The sequence below is a fragment of the Periplaneta americana genome, chromosome 11 (genome assembly GCF_040183065.1).
Source record: "Periplaneta americana isolate PAMFEO1 chromosome 11, P.americana_PAMFEO1_priV1, whole genome shotgun sequence".
Classification (NCBI taxonomy): Eukaryota; Metazoa; Arthropoda; class Insecta; order Blattodea; family Blattidae; genus Periplaneta; species Periplaneta americana.
This window is the reverse complement of record NC_091127.1, coordinates 168207646-168225621: the sequence shown is the minus strand read 5'-3', so window position 1 is coordinate 168225621 and position 17976 is coordinate 168207646. Positions and strand designations below refer to the sequence as shown.

Below are 17976 nucleotides of genomic sequence, written 5' to 3'. Positions count from 1 at the left end.
GGAGAGCGCATTTGTCACTCAAAACTAGACCCTGGTTGTACGTGCGTCTTGGCCATCCCGCCAAAGTGAAGTGGCGTGTCAAAGTGGAATGAAATATACCTCACGCTGTCTCTTCTGGTATAAGTGTTCGCTTATGTTTGTTGTTCCCGTTAAATAGCCACGTCAATGACATAATCTTAGAGATCAGTCATCACTTCTCCTTGAAAAGTATGCTTGCTAAATATATACATAAATACATTTTGTGTAGTTTTTAAGTAAGGCGATTTAGTTCAATAATAATAAGAATTTACATATTCACATCTTCATATTTCAGTTAATTTCTGTAGCTATTTCAGTTTTTAATTAATATGCGCCTCAATTAAACTTTAAGTGATAAGAAGCAACATAGAAGAATTTTAGTGATATTAAATTAAAATTAAATTATTAAATACTAGCCGTACCCGTGCGCTCCGCTGCACCCGTTAGAAATAAATATAAAGTAATTACATAATTAAAATAGGACGTTTGATCCAGGGAACATTCGTGTTTGATAAAAGGATAACTCGTTTAATATCTTACTTAATTTAAATTGTACTTAAATAATTAAAATGCGATCATTTTGGTCCAGAGACACTCATTTGTTGCAATGACAATTCCTTTATCATGTTTCTTAATTTTTCTTATATGCAAACATAGTTTAATGAACATTGACATATCATTTAGTTTTAATGTGTAAACTTTATATTACTTGCTTTATGTTTCCATTGAATTATGGTAATAACTTAATTTTAACCCTTGTTTTCTACGTCTTCAGTAAATGGGCTTGGCCCACTATGGTTCTGAACCCTTCAAATAACTTAAATAGTGATACAGCATAAACAGTGATATGTAATTATATTTCTTTCTTTCGAAAATGCAAGAATTCACGATCTCCTATGCACCATTGCCATGGAATGAATAAATGTGTTTTTTTATTCCCACTAAACAAAAATTATATTTTGCACATAGGAGTTACTGCAGGAACAACAACGCTATAATCTGAGACGGCGGTGAAAATGTATTGTATTGTTATTTTAAAAGTCTTGTGTATCCTTAAATATCAGTCCTATCAAAATTTTGCATAGAATAAAACTTGTCGGAAATCATTTTTAAAGCAACGTTTGTTATGTAACATTTTTCACTAAAATTAATAATAAGGGAGATATTAAGATTTATTTAATTCAAGCCCCCTCATAACCCCCCTCTTATATAAAGTATTTTGAATGTCATGTATCCTGAAATCTAAGTTACAACGAACTTAATTTATATTCCAATTTTTATATAAATCGGTTCAACCATTATTGCGTGAAAAGGTAAAAATACAGCCAGACAGACGGACATACAAACAAAAAAAAACGATTTTTGGTTTCAGCAGGATTAATTATACATGTTGACACCAATTATTTTTGGAAAATCGAAAATTACCAGAAAAATTTCGGTTACAGATTTATTATTAGTATAGATGATACAGAGTGATTTATATAGAACTAGCACATTTCTTTCTTTTTTTATTTCAAAACGAATGATGCTAGCCACAATTTGTTACAGGTACCTCAAATGTAGAGTATCTTTGGGAGATTACTAACCTCTATAGCAAATGTTGAAAATTCTTTATTTATTCGGCTGGCAATTCACTTAATGACCAGTTTTTAACATCAAATTAAGCAGGAGTTTTGATTCCCTGTCACGAGATGCGCAGATGTTTATTCTTTATTCTGTATATTTATTGTCATCAAAATTATTATTCTTTTACAGATCCAGTTCTTTCAATTTGTTTACTAGTCCCAGTATTGTGTTTCTTTGGCGCAAATTCTCTCTGGTATGCCCTTTGAGTAGCTGTAATTGAATTCGTAATCCAGTATTGCTTCACAAGGAAGAGCCGTTGATTTAATGTGTACTTCATTTTCAATATCTAAAACAAAATGTCGAAAACAACTGCCAACAATAAGAAATAAAGAATAAACATCTGCGCATCTCGTGACAGGGAATCAAAACTCCTGCTTAATTTGACGTTGAAAACTGGTCATTAAGTGAATTTCCAGCCGAATACATAAAGAATTTTCAACATTTGCTACAGAGGTTAGTAATCTCCCAGAGATACTCTACATTTGAGGTATAAGAAATTGTGGCTAGTATCATTCGTTTAGAAATAAATAAATAAAGAATGAAAGAAAGAAAGAAAGAAAGAAAGAAAGAAAGAAAGAAAGAAAAAAAGAAATGTGTTAGTTCTGTATAATAAAGTAGTGTTTATATGGAGGCAGAAACATCCTCTTTTACAAATTAATACAACACTTATAATAAAGTAACGTATAATTCATTTTTTTTAAACGAACTCGTCACTATTACAATTGAATGTTTACGGAAATATGTATTTATTCCAGGTCTATAAAACACAGTGTCCGAATTTTTAAGGTTAACCAAAGACAAGCTAAAAAAATGAACAATTTAAATATACTCTTACTTCATAAAAAGAAAAAGAAACATGAACGGTTTTATAATTTCCTTCTGACAAGCGTACGCTGGGAAGTTACAATTCAACAAAAGTTGAAAGTGAGTCGTTAATAAAATTACAAAAGATAGTATAAGAAGCTCGGTTCCCAAGTTAACGTATTTTTATGTTTTTAATTTTATCAATATTGCAGTATATTCACGCATGTACTCGGCAAGCTTGCTTCACGACTAAGTCCCTTATCTATACATGACGTCACAGGGGACTACGTAACAGTCTTCTTCATTGTAGCGGAGCTTTATTAACAAATTGTAACGAACTCTTTAACCATAATAGCTAAGGTCTGAATACAGATTTGAGAAGCTTGCTGTTTACTTACATATTGGACTCGCTCGAAGTATCACCGTTCTCTGGGAGTGACAAGCAATTGAAGCGAAAGTTGTGCCTGTTGTCAGTAATTCTGTAACAATGTGTAAAATATTCATTATGGAATAAAATTAATTGCACAGATAGAAAGCTTTTTATACACTCTTTAATTCACATACAGATCATTGTAATTAGGCCTACTGTACATACAGGGTGATTCAGGAGAGTTACCAGCATTTACGGAACTTATTTTTGAAATATTTTGAGCAAAAAATGTCATATAAACATGGGTCCTATTCACAACATTTTCAAAGTTACACTAATTTTAAGTTGCTTGTAAAATGTCTTTTTTCTTTTGTTTTAAGGGCAAAAGAGAATTATATTGAACTACTCAGAGGTATCCTCTCTTTAATTGGTTAGTATTCTGAAGCTAAAAATTTGTTGTGCACTGCTTAGTTGCTTCGAATACATTTTTTTTTTCGATTTTTTACTACAAAATTACATTTTTCTTAAACATTTATCACAATTGTTACAAATCACGCCATTCTTGTAAACTCTTTAAGACTGTATAAAATGCAACTGTAAATAAATTAATATAGAGTGTTAGTTAGAAGTCCGGAAGGAAAAGGGTCTTTAGGGAGGCAGAGACGTAGGTGGGAGGATAATATTGAAATGGATTTGAGGGAGGTGGGATTTGATGGTAGAGACTGGATTAATCTTGCTCAAGATAGGGACCGATGGCGGGCTTATGTGAGGGCGGCAATGAACCTCCAGTTCCTTAACCCTTTGCAGCATAGTGGTTGTTCAGAAGAACCGCCGTTTTCTTTTTTTCTAAATTTTATGGCACAGATAGTCCACCAAGGAACAATCTCTTGAGTATACATAGAGGTGCCATCTGTGTTTTCAAATTATGTGCAGAGTTAAAATGTTGAAAAAAATTGATCGAAGCTTTGTTACGATCCATGAAATGAAAAACATAAAAAATTAATTTGTGCTGTAAAGGGTTAAAACCCATTTGTAAGTTGTAAGTAGGCCTAAGGCTATGGTCTACTAGAGTAAAAACTTTGCTAAGGTAATAAAAATTTTATGAAACATGAAAATGAACTTGGATAGGAAATCTAAATTTACTATAGTAAGCTATTAGAGGTTTTACTATACTTTTATGAATAGGCCCCAAGAGAAACGGTCCACACCTGTGGAGTAACGATTAGCGCGTCTGGCTACGATACCAGGTGGCCCGGGTTCGAATCCCGTTCGGGGCAAGTTACCTGGTTGAGATTTTTTCCCCGGATTTTCCTTGAACCCAATATGAGCAAATGCTGGGTAACTATCGGTGCTGGACCCCGGATTCATTTCACCGGCATTATCACCTTTTCATTCAGACGCTAAATAGCCTGAGATGTTGATATAGCGCCGTAAAATAACCCACTAAGAGAAAGAGATGAACTGTGTCACAATACAGCCGAATTTACTTCTATTGTGACAGGTCATGGCTTCACAAGGTCGTACCTTCAGCGGTTCAAGATTATTCCAACACCAATGTGCCCTTGCAGAGTAAAAGACGAACAGACAGTCAACCATATAACAATAAGATGTGCCACACTGATAAAAGAAAGAAGAATTCTACGAGCTAGTATAATACGCACAGGTCAAACCTGACCTCTACCATTTGATCAGTTAACAAAAACATACCTAAAGAGCTTCAGAAAATTTGTAAAATCCATAGAATTTGGCAAAATGTAACAGTAATTGAATTTAGAAATAATACTAACAGTGATGGTAACCTAAAATAGAAGAAGTACAATTAGGCAACACTTGTATCTATAACAGAGCCGGGCATGAGAGCAGCTCCATTTGGTCGGCCAGAGCTGTTCTCGCTCCGCAAGGCAAGCCGGAGCAGAACGCTCACGCAGTGGCGGACTCGCATTACAGCTACCTTCCCTGCATTAATGTAACAAGAGCCACGGTTGTTCTAGTCATTCAGTCTGTCAGCACATAATAGTTTATAAGGATATTACATCAATCCATTGTACAGTACAGAATTTATAACACTCTTATTAATTTAATGAAATAAACTTCGCTCTATGCACACACACAAATCATTAGGCTTATTTACATAACCCATACGCACGTACTGCAACCTCATCACCACGGTTCTACGAGACAGGCTTATGGCTTCCACTTCCCCTACTTGCTGTGGACAGAGATCTTCTACCAATATAATTAAACATAGCTTGATGAAGTTACCTTCGTTGAATGTTTTCAATTCCTTTGCAATTTCATGGCAAATTTTGTAGCTAATTCTCATAGCCGATTCACTAAGTGCATTATTGTCATCCTGTTAATACATAATATATAATATAATGTAATATGATATGATATGATATGGATATAATATAATATAATAGGCTATAATATAACATAATATAATATAATATAATATAATATAATATAATATAATATGATGTATGATATATGATATATCATGATCTTTAATATAATATACTATGATATATCACAATACTTGTATAATTTAAAATTATATATTACTAAATGTATAATAACTTATAATGGAATGTAAATACAAAATAGATACTCTAATATAATGTACCTGAGAAACATTTTCTTTAAGTTGTATTAATTTATGGAGTTCTTTACCAACATATTTGTCATATTCAGTAATTAGCATTTTGTAAAGAATAATGGATATTGAACCTCTTAATCAGTTGGAGTGTTTTATGACAAATTAAACACTTTGCTAATCCACTGCTCTCTTCGAAAAAGAACTCCTCCTCCCATGGTACATTAAAAGCATTTGGAGTAGCGGGCCGTTTTAATGTATGAGCGAAGCTCCGTCTTCAAAGTTCGCCATCATACTGCAGAGTCACCACTGCACCGACACTGAATGACGTACAGTATGCATACGTCACAGCGCTCGCAAGATCCGCCCTTTAAAGCACACAGCGCTCATTTCTCAGAATTACGTAATGTGCCCAGCCCTGATCTATAAGAATTTCAAGATCTCAATCAAAATTGTAAATATCTTGTTCTCATGTCATAAATTATGTAACTAATTATTGTAATATTTAATGTAATAATAATTTTTTAACTTAATAATTTAACAAAAGATCTATATACAAATGCAGTTCTACATAATAAATAAACAATTACCTTACTTACTTACTTACTTACAAATGGCTTTTAAGGAACCCGAAGGTTCATTGCCGCCCTCACATAAGCCCGCCAGCGGTTCCTATCCTGTGCAAGATTAATCCAGTCTCTATCATCATACCCCACCTCCCTCAAATCCATTTTAATATTATCCTCCCATCTACGTCTCGGCCTCCCTAAAGGTCTTTTTCCCTCCGGTCTCCCAACTAACACTCTATATGCATTTCTGGATTCGCCCATACGTGCTACATGCCCTGCCCATCTCAAACGTCTGGATTTAATGTTCCTAATTATGTCAGGTGAAGAATACAATGCGTGCAGTTCTGTGTTGTGTTACTTTCTCCATTCTCCTGTAACTTCATCCCGCTTAGCCCCAAATATTTTCCTAAGCACCTTATTCTCAAACACCCTGAACCTATGTTCCTCTCTCAGAGTGAGAGTCCAAGTTTCACAACCATACAGAACAACCGGTAATATAACTGTTTGACAGCAGACTGGATGATAAGAGCTTCTCAACCGAATAATAACACGCATTTCCCATATTTATTCTGCGTTTAATTTCCTCCCGAGTGTCATTTATATTTGTTACTGTTGCTAATAAACAATTTCCTAAACTAATTAATTTATCGCAAATCTCAATAATTTATTGGTTCAAACTTGCACTTACGTCTTGTTTTAGTGCATGTTTAAACCAATCGTGATAACCCTTAAGACTTTAAACCTTATTTATTTGCTCCTTTTGAAAATCTAATTGTAATATTTAGGTCTTATTTTACGTAATAATTTATTATTCCAATTAGGTGATCAGATGTCGACATACTGTAAGTCATGAACCTGAAATAGCTGAATCGGTACATTCCATATGTAGGTTAATTTTTCTTTCTTGCAATATTTTCATGTCAGCTGAAACGTTTGCGTAACTTCTATGAAGACTACCGCATACGTGCTTAGAAACAAACTTGACAAGTTGCTTAGATAATCAACCTCAATTTAGTTTCATCATTGTGTCGCATGTACTCATTATCGATTCATTGCTATTATGATGAGTAATAAATTTATTATAATTGCATTCTTATTGAAATTAAAATATATTGGTTAACCAATTTATAAAGTCAAATTTTCTTCTGAACTTTTACTAATTAATATAGCTATCGGAATACATTAATAACTACCTTAATTCTCTATTTTCAGTTTTTTTATTATTATTTAAAAAAAAACTTGACGTAATTCTATCTTATTTTCAAAACCTGTCTTCTTATCTTAAATATTTAATGTAAAGCATGTAGTATTACTCCAATGTAATGGAGCATGCTGATATAAAAAAGCCGGTTAAGAGCAGTGCCTCTGCTTGCAGGAGTACGCGGAGACAGCCATGAACGAGTTGCTGGGCTGGTACGGCTACGACAAGCTGGACAGTCGGGACACGCAGGGTCTGAACCTCCACCACTTCGCGGCACAGAGGTCTCCGTCCGACTTGGACTCCTCGGACGCTGAAGGCGCGAGGAGCAGCAGCAGCCCAGGGCGTCGCGACGCCGGCACCGGCTCATCGCAGGGCAGTCCGCCGCTCCCAGGTAATGAACGCCGAGGACCTTCAGCACAGCCGGCTGATGAGTTACTATTACCCAGCACACGGCTGCTTTCCGAGTTGAGCTGCTACTAATATCTTTCCTTCATCCTTTCGATAACGGTATACAGTAGCGCTCAAAAGTATTTTGTAGAAAGCATGTGTTACAATTACTTAAAGATGAGTATTGAATAGAAAAAAAATGCCATTGGATAACTGGAAAGTATGTACTGCCCGTGTCTCACTTTCTGAGCCCAGAGCTCTTATAGCCACGCCTCTTAGTTCTGTTCGGAACGTCACGGCAGCTGCAGCGTGCGGCACGGCAGCATATTACTACAGTCGAGCCGTTCTTATTTCCGGCGTGGCCACGCCTTCTCGACTTTTGGCGCGAAGAAGGTAGGCAATAGCGGTGTTGCTAAATCTCTGTCAAGCCAATAGTGAACGGACGCAGTTCTAATAGCTGGTTGTCGAACAATCAGTCGGTATTGTTGTTAGTGCTGTGTTATCGCTGAGTTATCAGCATCACAATGCCGCGGAGGAGTTGGGAGACCATCAATTCGCAAAGCAGAGAAATGATTCTTAGCATTAGAGATTATTTCGAAAATGAACGTAAAATAAGAGTAGTTTATTGCCTTTAATGCAAGTGGTGCAAAGAACAGCTGATGCGTGTGATGTGAACAAGTTCACGGTTTCTCAAATAACGACAGAGAAGTACGGACAATCCGGCAAAGAAGAAAATAAACTGAGAACTATGGCGGCGGCAGGTACTAACAATGATTGTAGCGATCTAGGCGTAGCACCTCTAAATTGAACAATACCGTTAGGCAAGGTTCTTCGTGTAATTTTTTTTTATGTAGCAATGACTTATCGTGACAAAATTTTTAATATTAACATATTTTACTTAATTTACAGGTTGTGTGGTTTTAGTTATTCATTCACATAAAAAATGTTAATTTATTATATTTTACAGCTTTCTCCCATTTTAGTAATTTCTAATATTGTTTCTGTATTTACGAAAATCGTTACTTCAAATGGTCGGAAAAACCAATTATAGCACAACATGGTAAGTCTTCTGTGTCCTGGGATGCTAGCATGAACAATAACAATAATAATATAATATTATGTATTCATATATTACTAATTATTTATCGTAGGAAATAATTTTTCGTTCGATGTTTAAGACTAGACATGTTCTAAAACTTCGTTAAGAGTACAAGGGTAGACTTGACAACGCAGTAATATCCACCGTGAGCGGGAAGCGGTATGTCGTCTGCATAACCTTGACGACAACCACTGCCAGTGAAGCAGCGTGTCAGCTGACCAGAAGCTGTCGTGTGATTGGCTGCCGGAAATAAGAACGGCTCGACTGTAGGGACCGGATTTTTATGTAATTAGAGTCGACGGCAATTCGCAAGGCGGTAGTCTGCTAGCGTTTGTGTCGAGAGAGACAGATAGAGAGAGCAAGGCAGCGTACAACATTGCCACATCGTACTTCACGCACGTGCAATACAAATAGCGCAGGAGAGAATTTAAATTATCAAAAGACAATAATGACCTTAGCCGTTGATTACTGTAAGCATGACACCAAACAAACCCTCTTTCCTTCACTAACAATATCCTTTGCACGGTTCTCAATCCCACACTACATGCTTCTGGAGTCGTTTCTTGTACGTTGGTAACGTTGCAGCAAGCATCAAGATGGCCGGCAGCGTTCTGCTCGTTTTTAAAGTAATTATACATCTTAAACACTATTTTTCGCGCCTGCCTGTGCAATACTTGTCTTTTTACAGTCTCTTCTTCCTTTTATTTTCTTACACACAGTAAATGTTAGTTTTACTTATTCAATGTATTGAAACACTCACACGTGAACAAACGAACTCGGGAAGTACTTGTTATAGACTGATTCCGATTGGTTCTACTGTTCAAGCTTGTGACGTCACATACCAGAAATGCTACGGTGCATATAGCAGCCGACAGCCTTCCAAACTGCCGTATAGTCTAGGCCATACATATTATATTACTTTGAACCTAACCGTATATAAATAACAAATCTTTGCGAATTTTGTAATTACCATTAATATATTAAAATTTGATACTACATATTTTTACATATTTACCCCACATTACATATTATAGCTTGGTATTACATAAAACCACATATTTAGGGGTTTTATTCATTTTTACTTCTCAGAAAGGAAAAAGAAAACTTCTGCTGGGGAAGTTTACAATTTGAAATAAACAGATTTAAAAAGCCTTTTACCTACCCAAGAAAGGATATATTTTGGGAACGAAACATAACGTCCTTAGTTCCAGAAAGCAATAGAGGCACTCACCCCATACCGCCCACTGTAAATATGAGTGAAGAAAAGGCAACGTTTGTCCATACAACTACCTTGCATTGTAAAACTTACACAGAAAGTAGCTTTACCTTCATGCGGTGGAGGACGACATGATTTGTCTCGAACTATAATTGTTCTGCACACGTCTTAACAAGCAGTTCGCATGCAATTTGCAACCTTACCTATCCTCTTCCTAATCCTTCCAAGGAAAACCCGTGTCAAGTGTGACATGATGCGCAATAAAGTAGCCGACTTTTGAAAAGAAGCTGAAGTAAAGGAACAAACTGGAAAGATGTTGAAAGAATAAAATAAATAGCGTGCCAGGTTATTGCTTGACCTCTTTACTTTGAATTTAGTAGACCTATACGGAAATGGGATTTTCCGAGCAATTAGAAAGTATGGTTCTCGGCTGGAGACAGGAATGTCACTTTTCAAACAACAGTTTGTAAATGCCTATAGTTTGAGGTTTTAGTAGGTACTTTGTTTCTTATAGGGAGCAGCTAGAATGCATGTGTCCCACATCTCCTCTTATTTTCTCCTAATCCAGTACAGCGAAACAGTGCTTGCAGTACTGTTGTGTCATTCACTTCACTCAGTTCTCTAGTTTTAGTACTTACAGTATAAAGTGCAAGTGAGTTTATCTACTGCTTTTAACTAACTAAAATGGCCCCTGTATCTTCAATCCTAACGACAAAAATAAAATCATGGATTGCGATGGACGAAGGTTTCATTACAGATGGAAAAATAGTAATGTGTCAAGTGTGCGGTAAAAAAGTCGGATGCTCTATGAAATCACAACTGGAGAGTCTTACCTATCCTATACCTGCCAGATATTGATATTAAATATTTTCATGATATTACATATTTTGGTACATATTCAGCTTATTTTTCTTGCATACTATGTACAAATTTCACACCTTGATATTACATAAAAATCCGGACCCTACTTATAACCACGCCTCTTAGGTCTGTTCGGATCGTCACGGCACCTGCAGCGTGCGGCACGGTAGCATATTACACGTGCTGAAAACATTATCCTATGTCAGTATGCCATTCCAGGGGTCTTTAGCCTACTGTTTATCATACTGAAGAGACTAACCGCGATCACCACTATCGCTTTTTCTCTCATGGCGATTTCTGAAAATGTGTGTACACACTAGGTCACTCTTCGTCCAGTCTGGACAACTGCTGAATTACCATAGAAGAGCGTTTCTTAGAGTATGGCTTTAAATTTTGTTTTATATTTAGTGGAGACTATAAAAATATATAAAAATTACGAACAGCAGACCTGAAGTGTGTACACTGCACTATACTCCGTACATACCTACAATGTTGTGCGTTGCTAAGAGACTTTAGATAACCAAACACAGGACGCTAATCTATATATATAATTTGAACTGGTAATGGAAATTACGGGAAAACGGCTGAACGGATTTTAATAAATGGCCCCTCATTTTGAAGCTTGGAACCCAAAGTTTTTCGGAAAAGTAGTAGTTTTCAGTGAAATGTCAATTTTCCTACATAATTTTCCTATTTTCCAAAATCCATCTGTTGTCAGTTTTGAGAACTAATTTTATCGAATCACGGCCGACTTGATTGAATTTCAGAACAAAACACACACTACAATAAACAATAGGCTATTACACGAAGGCCATGACCTGCAGGATTGCCGACATATTTAGAGCTCAATTCAATTTGTTATTAAAAACTGATTCTGCAGTGTATAATAATTTTCTGAGTACAGCTGTGTATTGGATATTCAAATCTACGAAACTTGAGGTGGTTTGATGACATTATTACCATTAGAAATTAAATATTATTATCATGATGCGTCTATTCTTCATTAATTGTACATAATATTGATGCTATATTGATGACATGAAAGTGAAACGTTCTGAGGTTATGTAAGTAAATGTAGGGAATATCTTAATTTAGATCTTCATTTCTATAATTTACTGAGTGACTGCTATATATAACTACAAAACTTAAGTAAGATAATAATATTGTTATTAAAAATCAAATATTTTTATACTTATTAAACCAGTGGGGTTGGGTCTTTTTCATATACTTAATGGCGGTGTAGTGTAGATATTGATATGTGTCATTGTCTTCAGTATTGGCTCGAAAGAGCGCAAAAATTACAGTTCATAAGGAAAGATAAAAAGGTATTACTTACTGATAAAATAAGAGGCCTAGAAAATTTTGTAGTCTCCAGATCATTTCAGCATGATCTCTTAGTAGGATAAAATGATTTTACGCTCTACATTTCAAGTTCTACATGCAGCAGCTATACGAAAATGCTATTGTTCGAAAGCTTAGCAAACCTGACATTTTTTTAACTTTCGCCTACAATCCACAATGACCTGAAATAGCTACTGCTATCGTCCTGACATTGATACTTGCGTTTTCACGTTGAAAATCAAAAACTGAAGTTGGGTAGGTTCAAGAAAAAGTATTTGGCCTAAAAAAATCCATTCAGAGGGAGTATGTTTCATTATTATGGAAGCAAATAACTATCAAAAAGAGAAGTATTCTTCATTGAAAATAAATCTGAAAAATTTTTATTTGAACGTCTAACGAACTTAGTTTGCAGCAGCATTTGCTGCACAAGCCGCTAGTTATTATTAAATGGCAACTAGCCGTACCCGTGCGCTCCGCTGCACCTCTTAGAAATAAATATAAAGTAATTACATAATTAAAATAGGACGGTTGATCCAGGGAACAACCTTTACAACAGCGCAAGATAATCTGCTTCGCTCATTACCCAATTTTTTTGCACTGCATTTATTGCATATATATTTTATGCATTTTAACACGATTAAATTGAGCATAGTTAAAATTTGAATTATAAAATAATGGATTACTAAGCTAACGTACTATTACTGCATACTAAATCAATACACTCTCGTTGTTCGTTAATTCTCTGAGATTAAAATGAGTGTACATAAATATTATTTTAAGAAATACAGAAAACGAATGTACAAAATAGCCTATCTAATTTTCTGTGCATAAGAAGCTATTTTAATCTTACCTGTCCTCGATTTACTCAGACGTTACTGTAATATCATTATAGCATTACGTCCATCTAGAGAAACTACACTTTCCAATGGTGAAATAATTATACATATCGGTTAATACACAGAAACATTCTCTGTAGGCTATGTTTAATAGCTTTCGATTGTTAATGTCCAAGGCCCCTGTTTCGATTGTTGTTGTCCAAGGCCCCTTATAGACGAAGTCATTTGTTCTTAATTCATTGCACCGTTTTAGATGGCGTTATTTTAATTTTAAAACTCATTTATCTCATTAAATATCAGTCCTATCAAAATTTTGTAAAGAATAAAACTTATCGGAAATCATTTGTAAAGAAACTTTTGTTATGTAATATTTTTCACAAAAATCAATAATAAGCGAGATATTTCGATTTATTTAATTCAGGCTCCCTTATAACCCCCCTTTTAAATAAAGTATTTTGAATACCATATAGCCTAAAATCTAAGTTACAACGAACTTAATTTATATTCCAATTTTCATATAAATCCGTTCAGCCATTATCGCGTGAAAAGGTAACAAACATACAGACAGACATACAAACAAAAATTTCAAAAAAGCGATTTTCGGTTTCAGGGTGGTTAATTATATATGTTAGGACCAATTATTTTTGGAAAATCGAAAATTACCAGAAAAATTTCGGCTACAGATTTATTATTAGTATAGACTAGATCGGTTTCTTTTTATCAGTGATTTACAGTGTCTTCGTATTTTATTTTTCAGTCCTTCACTGCTACCCATAATACGAATACTAACAAGTTCGCTAATCAGAAAATGACATTTCTATAGTACACGAAAATACGCATGAAAAAAATCTCACTTTTTTAAAAACTGCCTCGGAAATCCAGTTAAGTAGCGAAGATCACGCGACGCAGAATGAGTGGAAATACGTATTTAATGGTAACGAATGTTTGTCCTGCTGTGGTCAGTGCTGACAATAGACGGTTGGTGCATAAATTCGCCTGCACGTTGCGTGTGGCGGGGGTGGACGTGGGTGAAGAGAAGTATTTGTAATCAGCGGCTATCATTACAGCCCGGCGCAGACTGGTACAAGCTGCCGGGCCTATATTTGCGAGCCATTTTCAGGACCCTTACAATATCATTACATTTCTCCTTATACATTTTTTATTTTAACAATGGAACAGTTGCATTTGTCTATTGGCTGCTACGCCTTAGTTTATGGTGTTAAAACAGTTTTCACTTCGAGTACGCACGTACTGTATCGTCTTACTTACTGGCTTTTAAGGAACCCGGAGGTTCATTGCCGCCCTCACATAAGCCCGCCATTGGTCCCTATCTTGAGCAAAATTAATCCATTCTCTACAATCAGACCTCACATCCCTCAAATCCATTTTAATATCGTCCCTTCTACGTTTCCGCCTCCCTAAAGGTCTTTTTCCCTCCGGTCTCCCAACTAACACTCTATATGCATTTTTGGATTCGCCCATACGTGCTACTTGCCCTGCCCATCTCAAACGTCTGGATTTAATGTTCCTAATTATGTCAGGTGAAGAATACAATGCGTGCAGTTCTGTGTTGTGTAACTTTCTCCATTCTCCTTTAATTTCATTCCTCTTAGCCCCAAATATTTTCCTAAGCACTTTATTCTCAAACACTCTTAACCTCTGTTCTTCTCTCAAAGTGAGAGTCCAAGTTTCACAACCATACAGAGAAACCGGTAATATAACTGTTTTATAAATTCTAACTTTCAGCTTTTTTGACAGCAGACTAGATAACAAAAGCTTCTCATCCGAATTATAACAGACATTTTTGCGTTTAATTTCCTCCCGAGTGTCATTTATATGTGTTACTGTTGCTTCAAGATATTTGAATTTTTCTACCTCATCAAAGGATAAATTTCCAATTTTTATATTTCCATTCCGTACGACATTCTCGTCACGAGACATAATCATATAGTCTGTTTTTTCGTGATTCACTTCCAAACCTATCTCTTTACTTCCTTCCAGTAAAATTTCCGCGTTTTCCCTAATCATCTATAGATTTTCTCCTAACATATTCACGTCATCCGCATAGACAAGCAGCTGATGTGACCCATTCAATTAGTTTGGAGGCAGGAGGGAAAAAGATCTTTGGGGAGGCCGAGACGTAGATGGGAAGATAATATTAAAGTGGATTTGAGGGAGGTGGGATATGATGATAGAGACTGGATTAATCTTGCTCAGGATAGAGACCAATGGCGGGCTTATGTGAGGGCGGCAATGAACCTCTGGGTTCCTTAAAAGCCAGTAAGTAAGTAAGTAAGTAACTAAGTAAGTAAGTACGTAAGTATGTAAGTAAGTACGTAAATAAGTATGTACGTAAGTACGCAAGTAAGTACGATAAGTAAGTAAGTACATAAGTAAGTAGTAAGTAAGTAAGGAAGTAAGTACGTAAGTAAGTCAGTAAGTACGTAAGTAAGCACGTAAGTACATAAGTAAGTAAGTACGTAAGTAAGTAATTACGTAAGTAAGTAATTACGTAAGTAAGTGAGTACGTAAGGAAGTAAGTACGTAAGTACGTAAGTAAGTATGTAAGTAAGTAAGTATTATTCAATGTAATACTCCAATCCCGGCCACAAGCTTTTGCTTCATCAGGAGTTCCAACCAAAAGTGTAGCATTATTATCTTTAAAATAAAAATAATTATTTGAGTAGCCTAATATCAAAGGCGGACATCTGACCTTCAGATGAAATTTAGATAATGTGGATTCTTTTACATTTTTCATGCTTTTTTCAGTTATGGTGAAACTATATACAAACTCTAACACTACATTTATAAAAATAAATTGTTTTAAAATACTACAAAGAACACTGTGAAACAAAAAAGTGCCTCTATATCAAAACTATGGAGACGACAGATGTCCATCTTTGATATTATCCTCTTCCCTTACTATTTATTTTACCAGTTTTGTGAAAAAAGTGTCACATTTTTTTTATTTTCGTAAAGAGGTCAGTTAATATTGCAGAATCATTGTACATCACTAATTTTCTTACATACTTAAAAAATCACTATGAAGTAGACAATGGGACTCAAACGAGTTAACTCGGGTTAATAAATTTTGATACATATTAGCAACCCGAGTTAACTCGGGATAATAAGGGAAGTGGTTAAGCTACTCAAATAAATAATATTCTGTATTATCAAGAATGCTTCTGAATTTATGTTGACGCTACGGAAAACTTTCTCGAGCTCTATTAGTCCTATACGTATTGAATGATTCATGAATCAAACTGTATAAAATAGAGTTGACTTCCGTAACATAGTCGTGCCCGTAGGTCCTGTCAAAGGCGGACGCGACACTTGCGAATTCGGCCCCTGAGAGGCACGTGTGAGCGCGCGAACACTTTGGACAATAGGATCGTTGAACTCGATAGTGTCTATCCTCGCCGTTTTTTCTCCACACGGCCGGCCGGCTCTTCTTCCCACGGCCCAGGGCAGGCGCGGGGTCGTTATTAGCGGCGGCACGCCCCCAGAGGTGCCCCCCGCCCCTCTATAGCGGTGGGCGTGGTCACCGTCTACCTGGCGACCTTAATTACAAGGTGAGGTAAAGTAGAGAGAACTGACTACGTCATCAAGTCACGCCAACTTTGAGTCGGTAAAGGGAATCGCCTGCATTGTCGGTATTTCTGGAGCGGAACTGTCAAGGCGCCACTCTGTTGCCAAGGTTGAGGACATCTCGGGCGAAAGCCGCTGCCAAGAAGTGCGAAGCGACGGAAGATGTCTGAAGGGAAAGTGTGAGAGCGGCGAAACTTCGCAAATTGCCCGTACAGGCTAGCTCAGGCGTTCACAAGCGCCTTGAAGTCTGCTACTCAAATTTGAATTCGTTTGCTTGCAGTACATTAGTACAAACACTAAACAAAGCACCTAATAAATTGAATCACTAACCACGCAAAGGGAATAAGGTAGTTTTGAGAAAAACACAAATAACTTCTGTACGCATAAACAAATTGCATCGAAAATATTTCTATGATCCAATCGTGACTACAAAAGATATTTATGTAAAACACATGTCCTGCCCTAGAGTAACCATTTTTGTGTGGAGACTTGTTCCCTTTCATATCTAACGAAATATACTGTATAAAATATTAAAAGAAATAGTCCACACCTGTGGAGTAACGGTCAGCACGTCTGGCTGCGAAACCAGGTGGCCCGGGTTCGATTCCCGGTCGGGGCAAGTTACCTGGTTGAGGTTTTTTTCTGGGGTTTTCCCTCAACCCAATACGAGCAAATGCTGGGTAACTTTCGGTGCTGGACCCCGGACTCATTTCACCGGCATTATCATCTTCATATCATTCAGACGCTAAATAACCTAGATGTTGATACAGCTTCGTAAAATAACCCAATAAAATAAAAAAAAATTTAAACGAAATATGTCGTTATCGCTATCATTCAAATCAAAAGATTTATTTTATGCCAATTTATGAACAGTAGTAGAGTGTAGAAAATACAGGAACATCATTTTATTTTTACTAACATTTTTAATATTAGATTGGCTATATCTTCGGATTTAAGGTCTAGAACCGGAAACGCCGCTTGCTCCCCCTTCCAAGACTGGAGTTTGATGATACTGGCGTAAAATACAAGCATATCACTTTACTAGGTATAGGAGGGAAGAAAAGTAGTTCATCCATTTACGTAAACTAGGAGATATCGTAATTTTGAATTTGATAATTTTCGTTAGGTTTTTGTTTAATCAAAATACAGTACTGTATTAACAATAAATGTTTTTACTCACGAACTGAGTTATCCATGCGAACGTATTCATTATGCAGTGTGTATTATACTGTCTACACCACATTTGCGTATAATGTAGAGAATGAAGTTAAATTGAAAAGTAATCATAATATGGATATTTAAACACATTTTTGAAAATGGTGGCTGTTCAATTTGATACAGACTTCAGTTCTTTTGTGCATATTATCGCACTATAGACTATTACATCTAATTACAATTACCAGTTTCGTCCTTCGTACTAGTAACTCATGTTGAAATAATTCTATACCTATTATATAAAAGAGA

The 17976-nt window shown here is 36.0% G+C and overlaps 1 protein-coding gene across 1 annotated transcript in view; it reads left to right on the top strand.

Moving 5' to 3' along the window:
* The window catches only part of Sobp (Sine oculis-binding protein), a 580157-nt gene that overhangs the window by 389111 nt on the left and 173070 nt on the right, over positions 1–17976 (top strand). Inside the window, exon 2 of the mRNA XM_069840445.1 lies at positions 7359–7575. Coding sequence (XP_069696546.1) covers positions 7359–7575 — 217 coding nt within the window. The remainder of the gene's footprint in view (positions 1–7358; positions 7576–17976) is intronic.